At 38.1% G+C, this 25,190-nt stretch overlaps 1 protein-coding gene across 33 annotated transcripts; it reads right to left on the bottom strand.

Annotated features, from left to right (window-relative positions):
* Positions 1 to 3,866: 3,866 nt before the first annotated feature.
* LOC124534386 (myosin heavy chain, muscle) lies at positions 3,867 to 23,156 on the bottom strand. Of its 33 annotated transcripts, XM_047110230.1 has the most exons (25): positions 22,868 to 23,143; positions 22,064 to 22,207; positions 20,321 to 20,505; positions 19,873 to 20,068; positions 19,477 to 19,540; positions 19,307 to 19,405; positions 18,418 to 18,521; positions 17,100 to 17,237; positions 16,709 to 16,978; positions 15,527 to 15,697; positions 14,130 to 14,309; positions 13,877 to 14,039; positions 13,447 to 13,505; positions 12,455 to 12,542; positions 11,897 to 12,014; positions 11,045 to 11,162; positions 10,243 to 10,379; positions 10,032 to 10,158; positions 9,413 to 9,622; positions 8,060 to 8,946; positions 7,451 to 7,529; positions 6,726 to 6,971; positions 4,807 to 6,642; positions 4,546 to 4,587; positions 3,867 to 4,303 (listed from the first exon to the last, which is right to left on the bottom strand). In XM_047110230.1, the coding sequence occupies exons 1-24, from the start codon at positions 23,072 to 23,074 to the stop codon at positions 4,564 to 4,566; spliced, it is 5,850 nt and encodes a 1,949-aa protein (XP_046966186.1). In that variant the 5' UTR covers positions 23,075 to 23,143; the 3' UTR covers positions 3,867 to 4,303; positions 4,546 to 4,563. The 33 variants fall into 33 exon arrangements, with proteins under 33 accessions (XP_046966186.1, XP_046966162.1, XP_046966187.1 ...); XM_047110206.1 differs by lacking the exon at positions 4,546 to 4,587 and having other exon boundaries at positions 22,868 to 23,156; XM_047110231.1 differs by lacking the exons at positions 4,546 to 4,587; positions 7,451 to 7,529; positions 11,045 to 11,162; positions 15,527 to 15,697; positions 18,418 to 18,521 and adding exons at positions 7,769 to 7,847; positions 11,424 to 11,541; positions 16,257 to 16,427; positions 18,747 to 18,850.
* Positions 23,157 to 25,190: the final 2,034 nt, after the last annotated feature.

Raw genomic sequence — 25,190 nt, 5'->3', positions numbered from 1 at the left:
TCATCTTGATGAAGACAATCAAACAATTCAATGAATTGACATTTGTTCCAATAGTTTTAGTGTTGGCCCCATCTTATGTCAGGGTAAATTTTAAGGGAGGTGCATGTCAGTTGCCTCCTCGTGGCGCACATGGGCAACGGGGCCGGCTTGAGCTTGCTCGTCGTCATGGCTAAGACTGGCGGGATGATACCGCGGAGCTGCTCCTGGTACATCCCTGGTTGCCGTCAGGGCGGACCATGTTAGCGCAGAACTAAAGCGAATATATGAAGTAAATAATCTCCAATGTCTTTGTTCAATGGTCTTAAAGCAATGGTGAAAACATATTTATTTAAAACTTAACATGTCTCCATTAACTAAATTGGTAACGGGTTCAATTTTAGTTCAGATACGGGTTTATCGACTCAACAGTTTCTATATGCTTTTAGGATTCTTGCCACTGTATGGCACGGCTATCGTATATATTTTTCTATTTAAGTTGTCAATCTTTATAATCCGTATGTAAACTGATAATGACTAGAGACACAATATTTATATCAATATATTAGCTTAACATGTGACTTTTTTATGGTATAGGTTGGTAGACGAGCATATGGGCCACCTGATGGTAAATGGTCACCATCACCCATAGACAATGACGCTGTAAGAAATATTACCTATTCCTTACATCATCAATGTGCCACCAACCTTGGGAACTAAGATGTTATGTCTCTTGTGCCTGTAGTTGTTGAACACAACAATACTGAGTACTGTTATTTGGCGGTAGAATAACTACTTACTTAGACTTTACTTGCTCTTAATTTATTTATAACTTTACCTATATTTATAAAAACCATTATCCATCATTTTACCCCACAAGGGATAATTGAAAATAAGTGGTCTATGTTCTGGCCCGGGACTCAAATTATCTCCGCACCAAATTAAATTTAAATTGGTTCAGCGTGAAGAGATATCAAATAGAATTAGTTTTGCATTTATATAGATTTATTTAATTTACTCTATACTATAAAAGTCCTTTAGATTATAACACGAATTAAGAATTTTAAATTCTATGCTATATTTCATCGGAGATGACCAAAGTTATAAGTCGTAGCTTAGTCGAGTTCATCCAGAATATTCGAGAAAGCCATAATAATTTAGAAAAATAAATAATCATAATCAATGAATACTTATAAATCATATTACGTATGTATACTAAAATGAATAGCTAGTACTAAACGTGGAGACAATAAGTAATATTCCTTTTCCCTCTGATCACAGACTAGTGAGAGCAACGGTACTACAAAAACATCCACCAAAGAGCAGAAAGAACTACACAACACCACCTAAGATACCGAAGTCAAAAGCAGAAATAGAAAGTTACAAAACATGCCTAAAAACAAAACTAGGAAACAATAAAATGAACTCAGATGATACTCAAATATACTACGATTTCCTAGAAAAAAGTATAGCAGAAAGTCTGAAGTTGAAAAATAAAACTCAAGCAGAAGGACATAAAATATTCAGAAGAAGTACAATTGAATTAATTAATAGACGCACCGAGTTAATACACAACAAACACAAAACAAAAGACATGAAAATTGAACTTACTAGAATATACAAAGAAACCAGCAGATCCATCAAGAAGGACTACAGTAACTATAGACACGAAGTTATCACAAGAAATATAAAAAAATTTAGAAGTACAAAAAGAGCCTTCAAGGAGCTCTCCACATACAAAACATGGATTCATAAGCTAGAACAAAACTCAGTAAAAACCAACTCAAGGAAAGATGTTCTAAAACACGCAACTAACTTCTATAAGGAACTATACCGGAAAAGAAATAAAAATGATATCGAGATAGAAGCCAACAATTCTAACGAAAATAATAAATCGTACATAGAACCAATCAAAGACATAGAAGTGTACGAACATATCAAGAAGTTAAAGGATGAGAAGAGTCCCGGTCCAGATGGAATATACAACGAAGTTCTCAAATCAGCTGCACCCATTTTAATCGACCATCTAACAAGATTATTTAACATGATAATGGATACTGAAACCGTACCAGAACAATGGCGCACATCTGACATAATTCTAATTTTTAAAAAAGGAAATCCCTCTGACGTGGGAAATTATAGACCCATAAGTCTACTTTCGAGCATGTACAAGCTGTTCTCATCTATACTTTTAACGAGAATAACAGGAACTATCGATAAAATGCAACCAACAGAGCAAGCTGGGTTCAGATCAGGCTTCAGCACAATGGACCACATACAGACGCTAGAACAAATAATAGAAAAACACCAAGAATTTAATAGACCCCTGTATGTGGCCTTCATAGATTACAGCAAAGCATTTGATAGCATTAGCCACTACTCAATTTGGAATGCATTACAATGCTCAAATGTGCACCAAAAATACATCAACATCTTAAAAAATATCTATACAAATAGCACAAGTAGAATAAAACTAGAAACTAGAGGTGACGTAATAAAAATAGAAAGAGGTGTCAGACAGGGAGATCCTTTATCGCCGAAACTCTTTATTGCGGTACTCGAAACCATATTTCGAAAGTTAGACTGGTCAAACAAAGGGGTGCTAGTAAACGGAAAATATCTAAACCACCTAAGATTCGCTGATGACATAGCTATAATTGCCGAAACTCCAAGGGACATTGAAGAAATGATGAGGACACTGGATCATGAAAGCTCAAAAATTGGTTTAGAAATGAACTTAAATAAAACAAAGATAATGACTAACAGTTATGAGCGACCTATCATAATAAAAGGAGACTACATAGAATATGTCCAAGACTATATATATCTGGGTAAACAAGTATCATTCAACAGGACTAGCAACGAAGAAGAAATAACAAGGAGAATTAATGTTACATGGAAAAAATTTTGGTCTCAGAAAGAAATTCTAAAAGGTCATTATGGATTGCATTTAAAAAAAATCGTATTTGATACTTGCCTCTTGCCATGCTTATTATATGGATGCGAAACATGGGTATTCACAAACAAAGCAAAGCAGAAAATCAAATCCACCCAAACAGCAATAGAAAGGAGTATGTTGAAAATCAGAAAAATACATAAAGTGAGGAACGAAACTATCAGACAAAAAACCAAAATCAACGATGCTCTGAAACATGCACTCACACTTAAGTGGAAGTGGGCTGGACATATCTCACGATATACTGACAAAAGATGGACTATTGAAACCACAAGATGGAACGGCCCTGGGGGAAAGAGAAGTGTTGGTAGACCAAGAAAACGGTGGGCTGATGATATCACCAATGTCACAGGGAGCGACTGGCTAACAGTAAGCAAGGACAGAGAGACGTGGAAAAAACTGGAGGAGGCCTTTACCCAAAAAGGGGTCCATATTTCACACAATGGAGACTAACCACACTAACAATAAATTAAGAAAACTTACTAACAAACTACTAATTTCATTTGAAATGTTATATTGAAATATGGAATAAATGGCTTTATTATTATTATTATTATACTAAAATGAATTGCTATTAATTTCGAAACAAATATTTTTCGAACTCCATGACAGACGATCTTTCTTGAATCTTTCAGCAAAATGTATATCATCTTTCTCTATCTGTCTCTCTTTATCTCTTGATTTTTTTTTATTTTTTGTGTTATAATTATTGGCAACCAAAAAGTTTAAATTGTGAATGTAATATGTCATTACGTTTAAAGTATTGGTAACATTTAAATATTTTAGAGTCATTTAAAAGCTGACTGTTTATTTTGTAATGTGTCGTTTACATATAATTTAATAATTGAAAGTAGGTAAATCGAGAATAATTATTCTGCTCGTCTTTCTTTTGATATTTCTATGAAAATAAAGGTGAGAAATAAAAAGACATTTGTTAATATTTTATGACAACGATATCGCTTTATTGGATGTCAAAAAAGGCGAGCGATGGATGCGCGTGCGACGCCGTAGAAAAAGTTGGAAGTCGTGTCTCTTAGGTGCGGGTGCACGCCCACCCATCCTCCGCCTCGCGCAATACATTCACGGTTATAAATAATTATAAATAAATATCAACAAGATACAAAATAACCTTTCGTAAAAACATTAATATTACTAGAGTTTAATTTTGGGCGTAACATTTTTTGGTACAGCTCTTTTTGGTTCACGCTGTCTTATATTTGCTATTGTATAAAAATGTTGGTATAACGAAACATCTGTACAGTCCGTTTGTTAATTTCTGTAGTGGAACGTTTAGAAATCGTTTTCGGGCGCCAGGTCGAACCTTGGTGGGAAGGTGCCGAAACCGTCGAAGGCGGGGCGCGTACGTTGGGGCTGAAAGGAAATCACAAATGATTAAACTGTTCTCAACTGCCAAGTTGATGACAACGTGCAGGATGCATGCGGTTTCGCAGCTTTCTATCATGTCCTATTGAATAACGATTCATTTTTATATCGAATCATATTCATGCTTCACATTCGTATCATTAAGGATAACACAGAGGGTTCTAAGATCTACAAATCGACACTGTATATTGTGCGATGTTGTGTTTTTGATCGGGGGCAACACAACTTACATGTGATCCAGTGGTGATCTATGGACGCCCTTTAACGGACGCCTGAATAAATAAAATATGACGATTTAGTTGATCCTCGTCTTACAGTAAAATCAAAATCAGAAAGTTTGTTTCTGACTAATTCTTAATCTATCAATAAATAATTGATTGTAATAGCAGATTCTCTAAATTGATAATTAATTGTAGATTATCTGTTTAAGATTATATTTATAACATCTAATTTGCGATGTAATTATATGAATAAACTAAAAAAAAACTTACCGCCGGACTGACTCCTCTCGCAGCTGATCCCGCGCGTCCCTTGCCACGGAATTTGCTGATAGCTTGCTCGGCAAGGTCTGCCCTTTCTTCAGCTTCTTCCAATTCTTGCTGTGCCTTACGGAACTTAGCCAAGTTAAGGGCGGCGATCTCTTCGGCTTCTTCGATCTGCCTCTTGTAGGTCTTGATCTTCTGCTGCAGTTTGTCAACCAGGTCCTGCATACGCTCGTGGTTCTTGCGGTCTTCTTCAGCCTGGAAGGTCAATTCCTTGATGCGTCTCTCAGCCTTGCGCAGGTTCTTCTGTGCATCAGCGTGCCTCCTCTGTTCGCCGTCGAGCTCGTTTTCAAGCTCCCTGACTCTTTGTTCAAGTTTCTGGATGGCCTTCTTGCCTCCCTTGAGCGCGTTAGCTTCAGCTTCGTCAAGCCTGACTTGCAATTCCTTGATCTGTTGTTCAAGTGCCTTGCGAAGTTTCTCCTGTGTCTGGGCGTGTTCTTGCTCAGCACGGAGTTCATCGGCAAGCCTGGCAGCATCAACCATAGCCTTCTTTGCCTTCTCCTCGGAGTTCTTAGCCTCGTTAAGGAGTTCATCGAGGTCAGAGTGCAGGGTCTGGAGCTCGGACTCGAGTTTCCTCTTAGCGGCAGAGAGGGAAGCGCTTTGAGCAGAGAGTTCGTTGAGCTGTTCGTGGGCATCACCAAGTTCTTGTTCAGCTTGGCGGCGGGCACGGTCGGCCTGTTCAAGGAGCGTACGAGATTCTTCGAGCTCATTTTGGAGGGCGTTTGCACGACGCTCAGAGATTCCGAGCTGTTCACGGGCATCATCACGAGCACGCTGTTCTTCTTCCAAGGCAGTTTGGAGGTCCTTGATCTGTGCCTGGTAACGTTTAATGTTCTTCTGGGCTTCAGCGTTAGCTTTGTTGGCGTGGTCGAGAGCGATCTCGAGTTCATTGATGTCAGCCTCCAACTTCTTCTTCATGCGCAGGGCCTCAGCCTTGCCCTTAGCTTCAGCTTCAAGGGAAGCTTGCATGGAGTCCAAGGCACGTTGGTGGTTCTTGCGGGTGTTTTCGAATTCTTCTTCCTTCTCCTGGATCCTCCTGTCGATCTCCTGTCTGACTTGAGACAGCTCGAGTTGAGCACGCAGAACCTTGTTCTCTTCCTGCTCAAGAGCTGCTTCGGCTTCCTCGAGGGCAGCTTGGAGTTCATCCTTTTCAGCTTCAAGGCGCTTCCTGGCCTTCTCAATTTCATGGATGTTGCGACCACCTTCGCCAATCTGGTCAAGGAGATCCTTGACTTCATCAGCGAGGTTCTTGTTTTCACGGCGTACGGCCTCGAGTTGTTCCTGACCTTCCTCGTAGGCACCCTTAAGGCGGAATAATTCGGTAGAGTAGTTACGGCATTCCTTCTGGCTGGCATCAAGCTCAGCGGCAAGGTCATCAACCTTGAGTTTCCATTCACCAATGATCTTATCGAACGCCTTCTGTTTCTTCTCAGCAGCGTTAGCGATGGCAGTGGCACGGTCAACCTCGAGTTGCAAGTCCTCGACTTCGGTGGAAAGACGTTGCTTGGTCTTCTCGAGAGCAACAACCTTCTGGTTGAGAGACTCGATAGTTTCTTCGGCTTCGGCAAGACGGGCTTGAAGTTTGCGCTTGGCTTCCTCGAGTTCCTCGGAGCGAGCAACACCTTCGGACTCGTACTTGGAGCGCCAGAGTTGAGCTTCAGCGTTAGCCTTGGAGAGTTGACGTTGTAGGTCAGCCTTGCCTTCGGCTTCCTCTTCCACTTGCTCGCGGATGTTGTCCAAGTCGTGTTCGAGGTTGCGGAACTTGCCGAGTAAAGTAGCGCGTTCCTGTTGAAAGAAAGATAGTATAAAGTCTATGTAGATCGAAAAATGTGGGCATATAATATTTATTATGTAGAATAAATACTGACCCTGGCCTCTTCGTCAGCGAGCCTCTTGGTGTCCTCCAACTGAGTGGTGAGCGACACCTTAATCTTGGAGAGCTGCGACACCTGGGACTCAGCCTCCTCCAACTGGCGGAGCAGGTCGGAGTTCTCAATCGACAACTTCTTCTTAGCGGCATCCAGGTCATTGAGGGTGCGGTTGGATTCATCAGCCTTGCCTTGAACCTCGTTGAGCTGGTGTTGAAGTTGCTTGACGATCTTTTCTTGAGCAGCCTAAGAAAGTTTTCAGATGAATAAAATGTAAAATACAGTCACTGCCATTTTTAATGAGGCATGTGTCATGGAGTATTAGTTCGAAAAAACGTATGTTTTCATAATATTAGAATTCTATAAACTATTTATATTTCAGTGTGTTATTAAAAAAAAACTGTTACCAAGTTTGAACTTGGCTAATTCCATCTGCTTAATAAACAACATAAAATCGTTCTTTATTTCGCTTAAGGTTATTTCCATGCATTTCATTTTTCTGTATTGTTAAATAAACATTAGTAGTCACACTTATTTTTTTAAAGCAGTCCTAAAGCATTATTATCAAGAGGGATTTTAATTGTTAGTCGTTATCATTTCGAATCTATTTGTACAGGTGAGTCATGTGTTGTTTTTGCTAAATCTATTTTTGCTCCTTTTTTACAAAGCTGCGAAGCGTCCTGTAATTGCTGATGCCAACACGTTTATCTTTCATCGTTGTGTACCTTTTCGTTGGACAAGTGGTCGAGACCGGCGCGAAGGTCATTGACTTCGCTAAAGTATTGAGAGCGCTCTTTCTCAGCCCTGGGTAGATAAAATATAACATAATGCACATTAGTGTTATCCTGCTAGATACCTAATCGCTGACAGGATAACTGCCCCGGCGAATCGGTGTTTTAATTGATTACATAGAATTTGTCGTAAATCAAAATGTTTAACTGTGAATACAGTGATGTCTGTTGTGTACAGTTGATTGTCTACCGGGAGAGGATCATGCAATTTCACCCCAGGCGGTACACATGCCTTTACGGATGACATGTTACCTTTTCCCTTGCAACTTGATCAATGGCTGCACGTGTGTTGTTAAGCTCGTTGTAGCAAGATGCACGATCATGTTCAGCCCTGAGTTTGTAGCAATGCGATAAATATGTATTGAAAAAAAAAACCATATCTGCTTTTGCTTACAAACGCCGAATTTATAGACAATATATCCTTAATCCACTGGTAGACGATTTTTATTATTTTTTTTATCCGTTTAGATATATCTTAAGTTTCATTCAATTATATCATAGATTTGGTCATAAAATGTTTAAAAATAGTATATGAGTACTTACTTAGCCTTAAGCTTGTTGAGCTGGTCGAGCTGCTCACCCATTTCCGCAACGGCATCGTTGTGCTTCTTGCGGAGGTTGGCGAGGGTGGACTCGTGCTGGATGTTAGCTTCCTCCAAGTCACGACGGAGCTTGCTGAGCTCAGCCTCACGCTTCTTGTTGAGTTCAATTTGAGCAGAGGTGGCACCACCGGCTTCCTCGAGACGCTCACCCAACTCCTCGAGTTCACGAGCGAGATCAGCGCGCTGCTTCTCAGCCTTAGCACGGGCCTGGCGTTCGGATTCGACTTCCTCTTCCAGTTCCTCGATGCGGGCTTGCAGTTCCTTGATCTGTTTCTGGACCTTGCTGACCAAAGATTGTTCGTCTTCGAGCTTGGCGGTGAGAGATGAGATTTCCTTGTCCTTGCGCTGAATAGTTTGTTCGAGTTCCTTTTTGTTGCGTTCGAGGTCAGAGACGGCTTCCTGGGTAAGTTTAAGGTCGCCTTCAACTTTCCTCCTCTGCTTCTCAACATCACCGCGCAGTTTCTTTTCACGCTCCAATGAGTCTTCGAGCTCATCAAGGGTCTGCTCGAGCTTCTGCTTGACCTTGTTGAGGTGGTTGACCTTGTCTTCGGCGGCTTGCAGCTCCTCGGAGGTCTTCTGGTTAGATTCTCCTTGAAGTTTCTTTTCCTTGTTAAGCTTGTTGATGAGCTCGTCCTGGTGGGCGATTTCATCGTTCAAGTTGCGGATTTGGTGGTCTTTGGTAGCCTTGTCTTGCTCAGACTTCTGGATGCTAAGTTCGAGGTCTTCTACATCCTTCTTCAGGCCGGAGATTTCCTGCTCCAACTTCTTCTTGGCTTGGAATAGCTGGTTGCGGGCATCTTCCTCCTGGGTGAGACGGTCTTGTGTGTCCTAGAATAAAATTGTAACAATGAGTCAAAATAATAAAATGTTTAATGTTGATTTAACTACATCGACTGTATCATGCCTGTTTTCTGTCTATCAGTAAGTCGGTAATCGTATTATTTATTATTATGGTTTGCAATAAAATCGTGCAGTTTGCGGGCGTTCAATTTATTTTTAAACATCTTAAAGTATCTGGTATAAACAAACTTCTGTTTATTTAAAGTACTGCGCTAAACACATTAAATTACAAGATATGACTAATTTTGCCATTTTCCTCACCGAAGATTTCATGATTTTAAAAATATCTTATGATTGAATTTCTAAATTACACGATTTATTGAATCTAATATAGTTTTCTTTAATACTCAGCTTTTTGGTTTTATAGTGTAGCGAATAATTAATATTACTATTTTAATAATATTTGAAAATATAACAAATCCTAATTATTTTAAATAAATAATTTGAAACTTACCCTAAGTTGACCCTCGAGATCAGCCTTTTGTGCTGCGAGTTTGTTGGCACGCTCCTGGGTTTCAGAGAGAGAGCCCTTCTCTCCCTCAAGGGAAGCAAGCAGGGCCTGCTTCTCCTCAAGCAGCTTAGAGTTGAGGGCCTCGACCTCCTTGCGGAGTTTCTCTTCCTTCTCAAAAGCCTCCTGGGCCTTTTGAGCCTTCTCCTCGAGTTTCTGTAAAACCACCTCACTGTTATCTACACCATCCCATGTTGCCATATATTTAGTCGCCATCGTGGATTTATATTACACCATCAAATTAAACTAGGAATGCTATATTTCGGTTCGTTCGAAAGTTAAGGAAGGGTGCGCGCGCCGCCGACCACTCCGCAACTAAGTCGCACTGGAGTTTTCCAGCGGGCGTGTTATCGCCCCCGCACGCATTACATTGTGTAAGGAAAAAGCGCGTAGCTGCTGGAGTGGGGATAAATCCAGAAATGGACGCGGCAGGTGCGGTGGTGTCACGTAACCGCCAGGTGGGCGCGGTCAAATCTATTTATATTCGCTTGAATCATGCGTTATGAGTGCTGGAATATTTAATAGGTCATAGTGTTCAATCATCGCGGAACAGGTGAAAACGTACCGCCATCTCATCCTCGACGCGGGTGACGTTGAGGAGGGGCTTGACCCTCTGCCACAGTTTCCACCATGGCCAGGTGCGGAGCTGCAAGTACTTGCGCAAGTTGCGTTGGACAACTTGGAGAGCCAATCTATAGAAAGATAAACAAAATTGTATCGGGCACGTTTTATACTATTCTTAGACTTCTAATTTTAGCTTAATTTCTATTTCATACCTCTGTTCCTGCAACTTCTTGAAGTCCTTACGGGAAAGGTAACCACGGATGTAGGCCTGGAGCCAAGATACGATCTTAGACAGCCTGTCGTCACGCAACTCTTCCATCTGACCCAGAACACCAGCGCGGAAGAATACCTATATGCCCCAAAAAAAGTATTAAGGCGAGTCAACTGGGTGACTTGGTTAAATTAATTAAAGATTGCATAAGAAATATCATAATGTTATCAGAAATAGAAAAATAATTATATTAACAGCATTACAGAATGTTATTTTAATGTTTAAACCAAGTTAGTGCGACACTTGAAAACAAGTATCGAAAAATATATTTTTTTTAATTAGTGTTAAACTTTTAAATGAGCAAAACAAGAACGAGGACAAGCAAAGAAAACTTGATAGATGACTACAGCCATGCACATAGCTCTACCTTAGTCTTTCCGAGCCTGAAGGATTCAGAATCCAAGCCGGTATGTTCAAGAATTTTTTCAGTGGCTTTCTCTGCTGTTATTGGCTCTTTGAGCAGGTTCGGGCACAGAATTTTGTATCTGCGTTCGAGAAGCACACAAAAAAGATAATAATGCTATGTCTACGGATATTGCAAGGGAAAACAAACACGAGCCTATGTATCTTGGGCTCTAAAGGAAAAGCGGCCCTTACACTGTAAGGGTATAAGGATACAAATCCATGGATAAAACCAGTTCCTAAAGGTTCTACAATGTTGTGAAGCGTTTAAAAGTCCTGCGATCCGCCAAGTATTTCTGGACCGCATGACTAACTGCAATCTACTGTTTCAATGAACATGCCTTGGTATGACCCAGACGGTAGGACTCGACATCCAAGCCCGTGGCTTCTAAGATGACTTGGGCGATTTTCTTAGGGTCAGTTTCTTTTTCCGCAGCTTGAGGGGCCAGGATCTTGTAGCTACATTATCAAATATATGGCAAACAATGAGGGATTGTCAAACAAAACAGTCATCATTAATGCTCCATCGCATATGACAAACCTTACTAACTACCTTACATATCTAAAAAAAATTACCATGATTTCGTAGTTTCATGTGATTCGTGCTAAATAATGTCGATTATAATATGAAGGGGGGGGGGGGCATACTGGGACTTGTACTTCAGGTACATTTTGTTATTATAGGAGCACTCATCTACGGTGAACCCAATATATCCTTGCCTTAGTGTGACCTATACGATAGCTTTCAGGGTCTAGCTGAACTGCTTCAAGACACTTCCTAGCTGCCTCTTTCGGATCTTTTTCAGCAGACATAGCGGCGGGTGCAAGAATCATGTAACTGTTTTTTTTTTTAAATAATAAAGTTTAATATTCCGTTGAAATATTTCTCGTGATCAATGACTCAAGTCACAGATTTATAAATTCGAAAAGTTGATGCATCAAAATAATTTTAGAACATGTTGCTCATAGCTAACGTGCTTCCTATGACGTCAGTAAGAGTCAGATTCTATAGGACAAGAATAAAACTGTTCCAGTTTTACGAATGTTCTGGAGCTAAAAGAATTTGTTTAGACTGCCAACTAAAATAATTCACTTAATCAAAATAGTCGTAATCCTATGCATGATAAAAAATATTAGTTATATTCTTTTTCATTTTGGATAAATTCATTAATTCCATTCGATTATTTTCTTACCGGAGCTTGAAGTCAGGGTAGACCATCCTGTTGGGGAAACCTTTACGGCAAATACGGATGCCTTCAAGCACACCGTTACAGGTGAGCTGGTGCATCACAAGGTGAGAGTCGATGAGACCTGGTGTAAGGAAACATCACAGTAAAGAAATTGTCCATCCAGCTATAATAGAACAAATATGTTGCATCTCATAATTGCAGTCATAACTTCGTTACGGTTAAGTAAATTTATATTATGAGCGTAATGATATTATAGATATAAATAAATAGTAGCTGGAGAATTTATTTCGGGTCATCCAGACATGACGAAGTTTTTGGAATTTAGTTTATTCGCATGAGCAAGCCAGAAGCAACTTCTAAATATATTTTCGTCACTTAGCACCCACGTATTTTCGTAGGTGTTGAGTGAGCATGTAGGCGTCGCTATGTGGGCTATAAAATTCCTAGTTTATATCTCGGTAATTTAATATTAAATTAATTATAACATAAAATGTAGATTAATATTTTTGGCTACGAAACGATGTTAGTATATATATCTTGTAAGATTGATCAATTACTCACCAGCCTGTTTCAATTCATTGGGAATGATACAACGCACGAAGTGAGGTTGAGTAGACCTCAGCGTTGTCATCAAGTTGTTAAGTTGTTCCTGTGCATAATAATTACACGATTAGACAATGAAATTTCGATTAAGAACTTTTTAGCAACACACAAAATTTTGAACCTTTTTCATAATATGGTATAAATTAATAATATATAAATACATAAAATAGGTATTAGGTACGATAATTTTTTGTTGAACATAAAACACACACATTTAATGATACATTGAAGTATTTAATGATAACACGTACATAGAAGAAACACACAAAACTAGGGTTAATAAAATACTCTGACAAACATAAAGCTTAGTTATGGTTTTGAGCAGGAAAGTAGTGGTTTCCTTAACGGTTTGCGTTTTGGTCATAATTGATATTTTTCGACACACTTAAGTATAATGTGTGTCTATAATGATTTTTGTGGAAACGATATTATGATAATTATTATTTTAATGAATGTAAGGAGGAACATCACCCCAGGTATCAGAAAGTGAGGTTTCATAAACTATTACGTTTTGAGAAATAGTTTAACCAAGTGCAGATTTATGAAGTATATCTACACTAAATTAAGGTGATATATAAGTATCAAATAATCCAAAGTATTATAATTTTGTTTGTACCCTGTAGGCAGAGGAGACAGTAGCAAAACCACCTCCCTTCTTACCGCGACCTCCTATGGATGTACATTAACAAGCAAGAATTAATGCAAGGACGACCACAATTAAAAACGAGATAATATATATCGTCGACGACACCTTCGGGCTTTAAAGAGTGCTGTAAAACATATGTTGACGTGCAGAACGATTTGTTTTATAGTGAAGCATATAGGGTTGATACCTTTGAAAATTTTTACATTTAATATAATAACAAAAGCGTCAACCCTGTGCATGTTGATAGACGTATACAGTAAGCGACGTGACACAGAAGCAAATTTCTGACATTGTGCCATTTTACCCTGTAAAGTGATGACACGGTCTGGAAAGCGGAACCCTTGGCACGCTTGCCTCCAGCGCCTATTTTACGTGAAATATAGTTGTGAAAAGGAAAACATTGGTGCTTATAAATTTTACAAAGTTATTTAGAAATTTTAAGCCAATATTAGAGGCGAATTGTACATTCATCAATAGAGAATGATTTGCACAAAATATTATTTCTTTTACCTCGTACAGACTTTATGTCCATTTCTCATATGGTATATGTATTACAGCAGACATTAATAGGCATAGTATCCTCATCCTTTTCCAGACACAATCACAAATATGCTATACAGTCAATAAATAAATCAATCAAGATTATTAAGTCTATAATAATAGCTTTAAATGAAAAGACTTTAAGATAGATAAAGTAATTGCCCTTAAAAATAGATAAATGAAATGGTACATACCCTTGCCGCCGCCACCACCAGCACCAGCATCACCAGACTGGCCAGGATGGTCAGCGAAGATTTCAACCAACAGTTTGTTGGCACCCTTCTTGAATTGGTCAACGACAGTGTCGTTAAGAGGGTCCTTGTTCTTTTCCAGCCATCCGGTGATGTTGTAACCGACCTGTTTTATGAAAAATTATACATGATCATAATGTTTATGATAACGTTGCTTTGATATTGTAGTGTTAAGTTTTGAACGCAAAATACTTACATTACCGGCGTAGTGACCAATAGCGAAGTGAGCGGCTTGGCAACCAGGCTTGGGGGGTTTGGGCTTCAGGTAAGGAGCAGATTTACCCAAGTGGTTGTTGTTCAACTTCTCAACGAATGTCTGGTCAGTGGCTTTCGGGAACATAGACTCTTCCTCAAGAATTGAGAGGATACCCATAGGCTGAAATCGAACCAGTGAGATTAGAACACGAAAGCCTTTAGCTCAGCGATCTTGAATAGTTTAAGATCGGCTGCAAATGTTTTTGTTGAATTTAATTTTTACTTTAAAAAAAAAACATTACGTTAAAATGTAAGCTATAGGCTTTTTATGTTCATTACATTATGTGAATAAAAAGTGTTTAAAAGATAGCGTTTAACAATTTAAAAAAAAAAGTGTACTTATAAATAAATTGTTAAGCGTTAAAATAAAAGCGACATGCAATAAGAATATTGTATGTTTGTGTTTCGTGCTTTAACTTACGTTATTCTGCGTGTATTTAGCATGTTAATTATCCTATTATCAGCTCTTTGATTATGATTAAACAGCAAAAAAAAAAAACAATCGAACCACAAATCTGCTCAATATTAATATCTTTAATATAATATAATTTGCTCTACAAAAAATTTCTATAGTGCTTCCTGACAACTGTTCGATTTTTAAATTTACAAAGATCGCGATGACTTAGTGCAATTTTTAGAGGTATCTAGAATATAGCAAATGAATTAGCCGTTTCGATTTTTGCGTGTGTTTATCAAGCTTCTATATATTTTAATTGATACCGCGCGTGGAAGGGGATACAGCCAGCAATATTCTTGCATTTGCAGGCGATGAAGGCGTTGGCCTCGATACCAGCCTGAAGCTTTTTCTAAACGCGACCCTACAGCCTCAAGCTATACAATTTACATCAATACCTTTTCTATCAAATTAATGGTCGGTTGAAGGTCCATACCAAAATCAATAAAGTCCCATATGATCCCTTCTCTTTCGTATTCCTCTTGTTCTAGGACGAACATGAAATGATTAAAATACTGTTGCAATTTTTCGTTGGTAAAGTTAATACAGAGCTGATTAAACCCGTTCATCTGCCGTGGAAACATGTAAAAAATATCGAAAGAAAAGTTAACAAACTATATACTGGCTTGAATATAAGTCGTAGTGTATGTGCGTGTCGTTATGTATAAGTTTGTTTATTTATTTATAGACAGACAGAGTAAAACACACGATAGGTCACACAACACATCAATTACATTGGCTGGTCCGTCGAGAAAAGCGTACTTTTAGACCGATCGTATAATTTCGAGATATGTTTATCAATGTGGAGAATTAGTAATTTTGACGACTTTTCTCGAGGACAATGGCGAGTTGCAAGCTTTCTTGTTTGCGTTTCCGCCATCTACCTTTTCAATAAGGTCAATGCAATGTTGGAGATCCATGCCAAAGTCAATGAAAGTCCATTCGATGCCTTCGCGTTGGTATTCTTCTTGTTCCAACACAAACATATGGTGGTTAAAGAACTGCTGAAGTTTCTCGTTGGTGAAATTAATGCAGAGTTGTTCAAAACCGTTGAACTGCAGGGAGATAAGTAATGAAAACGTTAAAGCTAAGGGTTATATACATTAATCAGGGACATAAACAAAATACGGCTACGGATCACATTCCGTAGATATGGTTCCCTAAACAAGACCTGGGTGTGCAATTGCGTGCCGCGTCTATCCCCATAGACTTGGAAAATGTGCCAAACTAAATCCCGTCTGTTGTTGTTCAGGCGACGACGAGCAAAACGATCCGATGGACAATTACCTTCTCGATCAAATCGATACAAGCTAACAAGTCCATTCCGAAATCGATGAAAGTCCAGTTGATGCCCTCTCTCTTGTACTCCTCTTGTTCGAGTACGAACATGTGATGGTTAAAGAATTGCTGGAGCTTCTCGTTTGTGAAGTTAATGCAGAGTTGCTCGAAACCGTTGTACTTTTAAAATAATACGAATCCCAAATAAGAAAAGGAAATATGAGTTAGATTGCTAAACTATAAAATCGATTAGTAGCAGGGTACGTCGATAGCTAAACCAAACATTGATAACACCAAAACTTCTTTGTTGTCCATGGGTTCTTTCACCCAGTGTACCTTTTCGATAAGGTCAATGCAGGCCAGTAAGTCCATTCCAAAGTCAATGAATTCCCAATGAATTCCCTCCTTGGTGTACTCTTCTTGTTCCAACACAAACATGTGATGGTTGAAGAATTGTTGCAGTTTTTCATTTGTGAAGTTAATACAAAGTTGTTCGAACCCATTGAACTAAGGAAGTAAATTGCATTAATATCAAAGAAAAAACTGTTTGTCTGTCTTTCTCTAACATTTTACCTTGTACCTAATCTGCTTACTTCTTACAGCTATAAAAAATGTATGTATAGTAATAAATTCAATTCATGTGACCATTTATCAATTAAATTGTAGTTGTTCAAATCATGTATTTGAATTTCAAGTCAATTACAAGTTGAAGACCGATTTTGACAAAATTTTATTCCACTGATCAAGAATATTTTGATCAGGTTATGTCAATTTGTTTTGATACTCACGTCGAAGATTTCGAAACCAGCAATATCCAGTACACCGATGAAGTGCTGTCTCTTCTGCTTGGTGTCTAGGGTTTCGTTACACTTCTTGACGAGCCACTTGAAGAGACGATCGAACATTCCCTTACAGAGGGCACCGACGGAGTTGGTGACCTGGTCCTTGTTACGACCCTGGGTCACGAACTCGTTTCCGACCTTGATGCGGGGCTTCAGCAAGTTCTTGTACAAGTCCTGGCAGTCAACACCGAGGAGCTTGGCAACCTTTTCACCATCCTGAAAAGAATAAGAAGGAAATTGTTATTTCGTTTCCAATTTTATTTGAAAGAATAATTCGAGGTCTTTCATTTAATTCATATATGAACATATATGAATTAATGCTTATAATGATACTTGCCTCAGTACCATCAGCCTCAGCCTGTTCTTCACGACCCCTCTGCTTGAACTTCATACAACCCATGTGCATGACAGCGGCGGTGATCTTGTAAACATTGTCCTTCTCTTCTTGGGTGAAACCAAGAATGTCGAAGGCTTGCTATAATGATAATGCATGTTAATATTGTTCAAATGACGAAAATGTTATAAAGAAGCATTAAAAAAATTTAGACAATTAATATACTAATTGAACAGTGATATTCAACAATAAAACTGTATTTTTCTTTTTTTTAACATTAAATCAAAACGATAATTACAAAAGTGCATTTAAATTAATTATTGCAGTTTTCTTAAGACTATGTATAAAAAGTTAGTAAAAGAAAGTAGCGTTAAGGCGTTTGTAGCAAAAATTAAGGCTTTTTGGGTCGAGTTCGGAATAGGCATATCGTACTATATTGTAACTAGGGTTGAACTAAGATCTAAACTTATAATAAATATATATGACACTAGGGTTCTATCCAGACTAAATCCAGTTCCTTGGATATTAAACTACGTTGTAAAAATTAAAGTGGTAATCTGCAATTTGCAGACTATTGAGATTTTCAACTCATTTTCCGCTTCTTTAAAGGGTCACTCGCATTATCTCATAAATACCCTTTAGACTTACGTCCGTCAGAAGACATTCTTCACCGTCATCGACGTTGGGTATAGTAATCTTACCCTGGGAGACGTTATAGTAATCGTATATGTCGTTGGACAACATACACATCTCTGTTGGTTAAACAAGGACAATTCATTTTAATACGATTACAAATACCTTAGTGTCTTACAAGCTCCTATGTCGAACCTATCCTGAACCTACGCTTTCTGTGTCATGTCTGTGATAATAATTAATGTTGTGTGTTGGGGGGTGCCTGTGCTAGGGAATAAACAGCCTTTTGTGATTTAAAACCTGTGCAAAACGCTCACTGGACCTTTTGCAGGGAGCGAGCAGGCAATGTGCATGTCAGAAAATTTTGTCAGAAATTGGGCAATCTTTGCGGACTACGAATAACTGATTCAAGACGCACGCTCCTTGCGTAGGCTTACAACTTACGACCGTCAGATCGAATTGTTCAACGTCGTTGACACCAGGTATCCGAGTCTTCCCCTGACTTATTATGGGATAGTCCGAGATGCGGTTGCTTAGCATCGTTAACTCTGTAAAGATCAAATAATCTGACATACACATGCGTAGACTGAATTTTAATCAGTCTTAAGCAAAGCAAGCGGAAAGAAAAACAAGAGACAAGAGGATAGAATATGAAACACACGAGCCAGTAGTCTTATTCTGGACTCACGTCAGTAAGTTTCATTTCTTCACCGTCGTCAACGCCAGGGATGACGGTCTTTCCTTGCGATACGATGTTGTAGTCGTTGACGTCGTTAGACAAATAGCAGATGGCTACAAAACGACACCAAATACAGTCACGAGTGATATTTGGTGCATTTAAGCTTAGGGGGCAGTCTCATGCTCTGATACGGATAAACAAAACTAGTCTAAAACATCTCGTTCCAGTTCTGAGGCGAGATCACTCGACCACTAGCCGGTTGTATGCGGCGAAGTAGTCAGACGGTAAAAACTAAAGGAACCCTGTTAACGCCTTCAGCTCTAGGAAGGCTAACTTACATCGGTCAAAACACATTCCTCGCCATCATCTACGTTTGGGATTGTAGTTTTTCCTTGCGATACGATGTAATAATCATATATGTCGTTTGACAGCAGACACATTTCTAAATAGTGAAATTAAAGTTAATAACTATTTTAAATTATCAGGTCTAGGCTTCGGTGTGTTGTGCTATTAGTGCTAATGCTAAAATTGTGTAATAATTAACATAATCATGAATTAATCATAAATTTTAAATATAGAATTAATCTTTTCATTGTTTGTGTAAAAATATATATTTACATTGATTTGTGATAATTGTAATCGAAATGAATTTAAAAATGTTTTTTTATACCAAAAAAATTTAACATTTTATTTTCTTTAGTTTTTCAAAAAGTTGACTCATTGATAATGCTAAGATGTTCATCGTCTAATTTCAATCAAAAACCACGACAAACTTAGTCGAGTGGCTTGTAATATAAGTCAACAAGTATAATCCTTTTAAATGAGTACACAATCTATTCAGTAGTTTCTAAGTTATCAAATAAACTTACTAACCATCATTGGAAACAATGTATCGTACCTTTAAGACCGCTTACGGAACCAGACATCATCTGGTAGAAGATGTGGTAGGAACGCTCAAGGGCTTGCTGGGAAATTACACGAGCCTTCTCGAGCAGGTCTAGGAGGAAAAAGTCAATTTAGTTAAGTTCAAATGGGTGTTTCATATTTTCCATTTGAATGATTACTTACAGGTCTCAATGTCAGCACCAGCCAGTTTTCCAGAGGGGCCGAAGTGAATACGGATGAATTTACCCTGGTCAAGGAGATCATAAGTTAAATCATAGTTTGGTTAAGACTTGAGCTCAGATTAATAACAAATTATACAGAATGATTAATCTATTATTCCCTAATTTAAGTAGGTGAAGCAATTGTGTTATTGAAAATCTGAGGTAGCGACGGCCAAAGAAAACCATTTCTACATCGACTCGGCCGGGAATCGAACCCGGGACCTCGGAGTGGCGCACCCATGAAAATCGGTGTACACACTACTCGACCACGGAGGTCGTCAGAGTTATAAGCTCAATAAATATTTTTATATAAATAATAACATATTTAAGTAAATAAAATAATAAAAGGTATACTTACGAAACGGGAAGAGTTGTCGTTACGCACAGTCTTGGCGTTACCGAAGGCTTCAAGCACAGGGTTAGTTTGGACGACCTGGTCTTCCAGGGATCCCTTCTTGTCCTGGGTGGGGTCCTTCTTTTGCGCTGCACCAACGGTGGCGAAGTAGGCAATTACCTTCTTCGTGTTCTCAGTCTTTCCGGCACCAGACTCACCGCTGTTGTTCATGAGATTTTCGTTAGTTTAAAGAAAGTCTAAGTGAAGGTCTTACAGCTTATACATTGCTGGCAAATAAAAACAGTCTATTCGTACTGTTAATAAATAACAATTTTTACTTTTCAACATCAGTTAAGTTTAATCAAAAAACAATAACTTCTTTTTACTTTTTAACATTTTTGTTTTAGTTGGTCCTAAAGACAAGGAATTTGATCTTTAATTTGGAAATTTCAAAGATAAGTGAAAAACTTACGTAATCAACATAGATTGATTCTCGTGGTTGGTCAACATGTTGACGTAGGCGCCGTCGGAAATGGCGAAAATGTGGGGTGGCACTTCCGAACGACGCTTGCCTCGGTAAAGCTTGGCACATCGGAACGTGTACACGGGGAATCTCTTGTAAGGGTTGATGGCGACACAGAAGAGACCCGAGTACGTCTGCGTGAGATTATTGAAGAATTAAATCATGTAACACGCAATGTATAAGTTTCAAAGATTTTACTATACAATTTAAGAGTGCAAGATAACGTATAGTACGACACAACTTAGATGTTGCATCGGCAAAATTCTTAAAGCCGATCACATCAGAAGTACACTCTCCCAAATTATCAATGTTTATTTCTTATGTGAATATGATCTTTACACAAAAGTAATAACTTTTAATATCATGTGACCCAATATATTCGTCAATTTGACGGGTCGATTTACATGGACTTGTTTTCTCGGGTCGAACTGACGAGAGAATCTATAGCGACGAGTAGCGTCGAATGGCGCGATAGGAAGCTATTTGTATTGGTTGTATAAATCGGCAGTAATCGGTTTTATTGAATTTGCCGATGCTAAATCGAAATTATATCGTACTGTACTGTAGTTTTGGAATTTAAATTTTCGAATTAGTGAACGAAATAGATGTGAATATTTAAATCATACGGATAAAAAATTTGACGTGAATTTTGAATTTCGAAAAAAACTTAGCGTTAATAAAAACACAAAAAAACACACGAATATGTAAGACGCAGAAACATTAATTTCGGCGCCTGATACGTATAAAATTCTCCTCAATATTTATCATTCATTATATGCAATTAAAAACTAAGCAAACATATATAAACAGAAAATAGTCTGAACTTAGTGAGAATATTTTTGGAGAATTTTAGTTCGTAATTTACATATTGCAAAATAAATCATCATCATCATCATCATAAGAAAACATTTCCATGAAAGAAAATAGAAGAGCCAGATGGACATTTACTATGTCTTTTATCCAGCTATAAAACAAAAACAGTGTAGCCCTTACTTTTTAATTATTTCCTTAGTCATATAAAGTCATACAAAGTAAGAACACACTTTTGATACAACACTGAAAAAAAAACTAATCTAAAGACATTAAAAACAAAGTTTCCTGGACGCCATGGAGTCCAAATCCACCGTCTTGTCCTGTGTACGAGGGTTCAAGAACGGCGCTGAAATAGGAGTTTGGAAAATCGAGTGGATTTAAAGAAGAATAAAAGTAGACACCACTTGAAAAGAAGACTTGCCTATTGGAAAATCAATTTGTTTTGATATCAGTGAGAGTAAACCATTGTAATTTACTTAGAATATTATGTTGAATATATGGCATTTGCAGATTTAAATTTGCCATTTTCATAATATTCGATTGATTATAATCATAATCATCCTTTAAATCTTTATCAAATATAAATGTTTATCAATTATGAATTTACACTAAACTGTGAGTAAGTATTATCATTGCATATTCGAAACTCACATCACAGCTAAAAATATATAACGCTCAAAATAGAACAACAAACACCGACGAGCTCTGATCTCTCTGAATCTATAATTACACTCGACTCTAATTGAACTGTCAATCCAAGATTAATTGGATCTAAAACTTGATAATTTTCCAATGATTTGATGACGTAAAGAGATTGGAAAGGCGAGGAAAAAACATGCAAAACTCGAACTCTGCAACTCCTGACTTCTCCTGACTTACGTAAATAAGCTTATGGTAATATCTCTGCTTCAAGTTATACAAAACCGAAGCGTCGTTGAGGTATGTCAAGTTGGACATATCCTCACATTTTTCGTACTTAGGCGGGTTGACTTGTGCTACAAGGTCCTTCTTGAAGTCTTTGGTCTGCGGGAAAGATATGACGATCAGTATTATTGTAATGGTTAAGGCGCATATTGCGCCTACTTACATATATAAGTTTCGCATAGTATCGTTGTCGAAGATTGTGAAGTACGGCGGCCTCGTTAAGGTACGTCAGGTCAGCCATGTCTTCGACTTTCTCGAATTTCGGCGGGTTTACTTGTGAGAGGAGTTCCTTTTTTAATGTCTTCTCCTGCTCATTTAATAAAGGCATTAAATATGTGAACATAATACCTGCGACTAGACTTGTTAAACAAATAATAATATATAAATATATATATTATATAAATATATAATATAATATATATTATATAAAGTTTATTGATATTTAATAAATAAAGTAATAACTTGTATGAAATATAAACATTAGACATTCTGATCAGTTAATAAGATGTGAATGTCTTTCTTATTTTAACATACTATCTTTTAAATAAAACTAATTAATTCTGAAATAGAAATAAATTAAAATAATATTATAGATTAATTTAATGTTTAACTATTTAAGTTTGATCCCAAAATTTCTATAATATCCTCTTTTATTTTTTAAATATTCTGTAAATTTGGAACTATTTACTTTTATTGACTTAAAATCATCAGATCCTGTTTGGCAATTTGTCACCACCATTGCTCGTTACTCATAATTACCTCGCCTCCGGGAAGGTTAACGGTCACCAGGTCGCCCTTGGTGGCCTTAATTTCACCCTGCACGAAGCCCTCTTTTTCGTCTGGAACCCAGCAAGCTTTCTTGCCATCGTAGGGCTTGCTCTGGTCGATACGCTTTTGTTCGAGAGAGACGAACAGGTATGGGGTCGGATCGGGGTCCTCGCCCTCTTGTACTTGTGGCTTCGGCATTTCGGAGGGGCTTACGAGACTTTTGGGCTAGTCGAGACACGAGAACACAGCCCTGGAGCCTTCCTGTTGGAAATGGTAAACGTTAGCCGAGTGTTGCTCCTGCACGCGAATCAGAGGCCCCGTGCGTCTATTTGTGGCTGTAACCCGAGTAGTAGCCGGTTTGGGAACCGTGCCAGCTCGAACGCCGTTTGCGTAACACGGAGTTTTATGCGCGCGTTTTTATTAGCTTATCCCGAACGGCCCTTTGCGGATGTTACGTCACAGGAATGCGGTTCTGGAACGGCGCCAACGGATTTAGACCGATCATGGATTGTTGTTTATTGTCTTTTATGGCAATGGTTGCTGGTTCGAGAGTTCTGAATGACTTTAATTGTTATTGCTTTCTAATTCGGGATTCCCCTTTACAATTAAAGCTGAATGAAAATTTTTATTTATATAGTGCTTATTACAATTAACGCAAATTCAATGAGTTCAATTCTGTTGATGCGTTTTCTTTAAATATCAATCAATTAATTGAAAACTTTTCATGAATCAATTCTTTTTTTCATTCAACACACTGAACTGAGCGCATTATCAACAATCCACCACCAAGGCAATAAACAACTGGAACCTCACTTGGAGCCACTTGCACACAATTGCAAAAATCCAATCCAATCGGTAAACCAGCTGGCGTCGACGTCACTTTCGTTCTCTAATCACTCGCGATGTCAAAGATGCACTACACTAGACGCACGGGGTAACACATGCGTGCGTACTTACGTTTAAAGCCGTTCTGACCGGCGGCGGGGAGCTCCGTTCCTTTTTATACGCGCAACACGACACCACCGCGCCCGATCACCCCATTTTAGGCGGATGCCAGCCTAGCCAGCACTTTCAGACGAGCTTAGCTTTCACTCGAGCGGGAACGCTCGCTGAACGCAACGCTGGACGTTGAAAAATTCGATTTTCCTGTAAAGACCGCATGTTAGATGACCGCTGGAGGATAGAGCTGGAGCTGAAACGCATGTTTATTAAACGAAACGGCCGTGCTTTATAGGATTATAGCGTAATTGAAAACAAACTGGCTGTTAATCAGTTCGCTGAAAGTGGTATTTGAGTGAAATTGGTTCGGATGCAATAAGGTATTTCGGAACGATCGCAGTATTTGATTTCTTTTAAATTTAGAATACGGTTTTATTCGGATACAAAAGAGGTTCTACTTTTAAAATATATTCAAAAATGTAATGTTAAAAAGTTTCGAAGTCATCCAGAATTATAAGTATGCTTATATTATTTATTTTAAATTATTTATAATATTAAATATATATTTAGTGAATTCTCGTCTTAAGTTGTGTTAAAAAAGCGGTATAAAATTGGGGAGGGAGTCGTGAGTTGATTGGCCAATTAAAGCATAGACTCATTATAAAATTTAAATTAATAGATATTGCATTTGACACGTCGATGAAGTAAACACGCTGGAGGACGTGACGACCACGAAATGTCACATAAACGTGTGTAAATGCATTTAATGTCACGCTGGAATATTAATGTCTATATTTTATCCTCAGGGCTGTGTGTACGGTGTACTAGTGTACTGAAATTCATAGTATTATTATATTTAACACGTCTGATGCCTCACTGTGATGATAAATACAATATGCTTCGATTTGGGGCCACTGTGTTTAATATTTATGTCTAATTGGTTTCGATAGAATAGGAAAGAACAAACCATTTAAACCAATGGTGTACAAACAAAAGTATCTCCAATGATTGTGTTAGGCAGGTTACTTGCCCTATCTTTTATGTAAGTAAGCTTATCATTTAAATGTACAGAAGAACGCTTGTGCGTTTGATGATAATGATTGCCTAGTTTGTGTTTTTTCGCATGTTGCAAATATGTAGAAGTGTGTGAGTCTGTGTATTTTATTTAGACACACATCAAAGTCATATTACAGAATAAGGTGTATTTTTAAAAATAAATAATTACGCCAACGAAAAGCCATATAAGGTAGTCAGAAATATAATATGAACTTATTTGTAGTGTAGTTAGGGGAATGGACAAATGGTCCACCAGATGATAAGTGGTCACCATCCCTCAGACTCTGACTGTAAGAAATATAAACCTATGTAGTTAAGA

The sequence above is a fragment of the Vanessa cardui genome, chromosome 12 (genome assembly GCF_905220365.1).
Source record: "Vanessa cardui chromosome 12, ilVanCard2.1, whole genome shotgun sequence".
In the NCBI taxonomy this organism is placed as follows: domain Eukaryota; kingdom Metazoa; phylum Arthropoda; class Insecta; order Lepidoptera; family Nymphalidae; genus Vanessa; species Vanessa cardui.
This window is presented reverse-complemented; position numbering and strand designations above follow the sequence as displayed.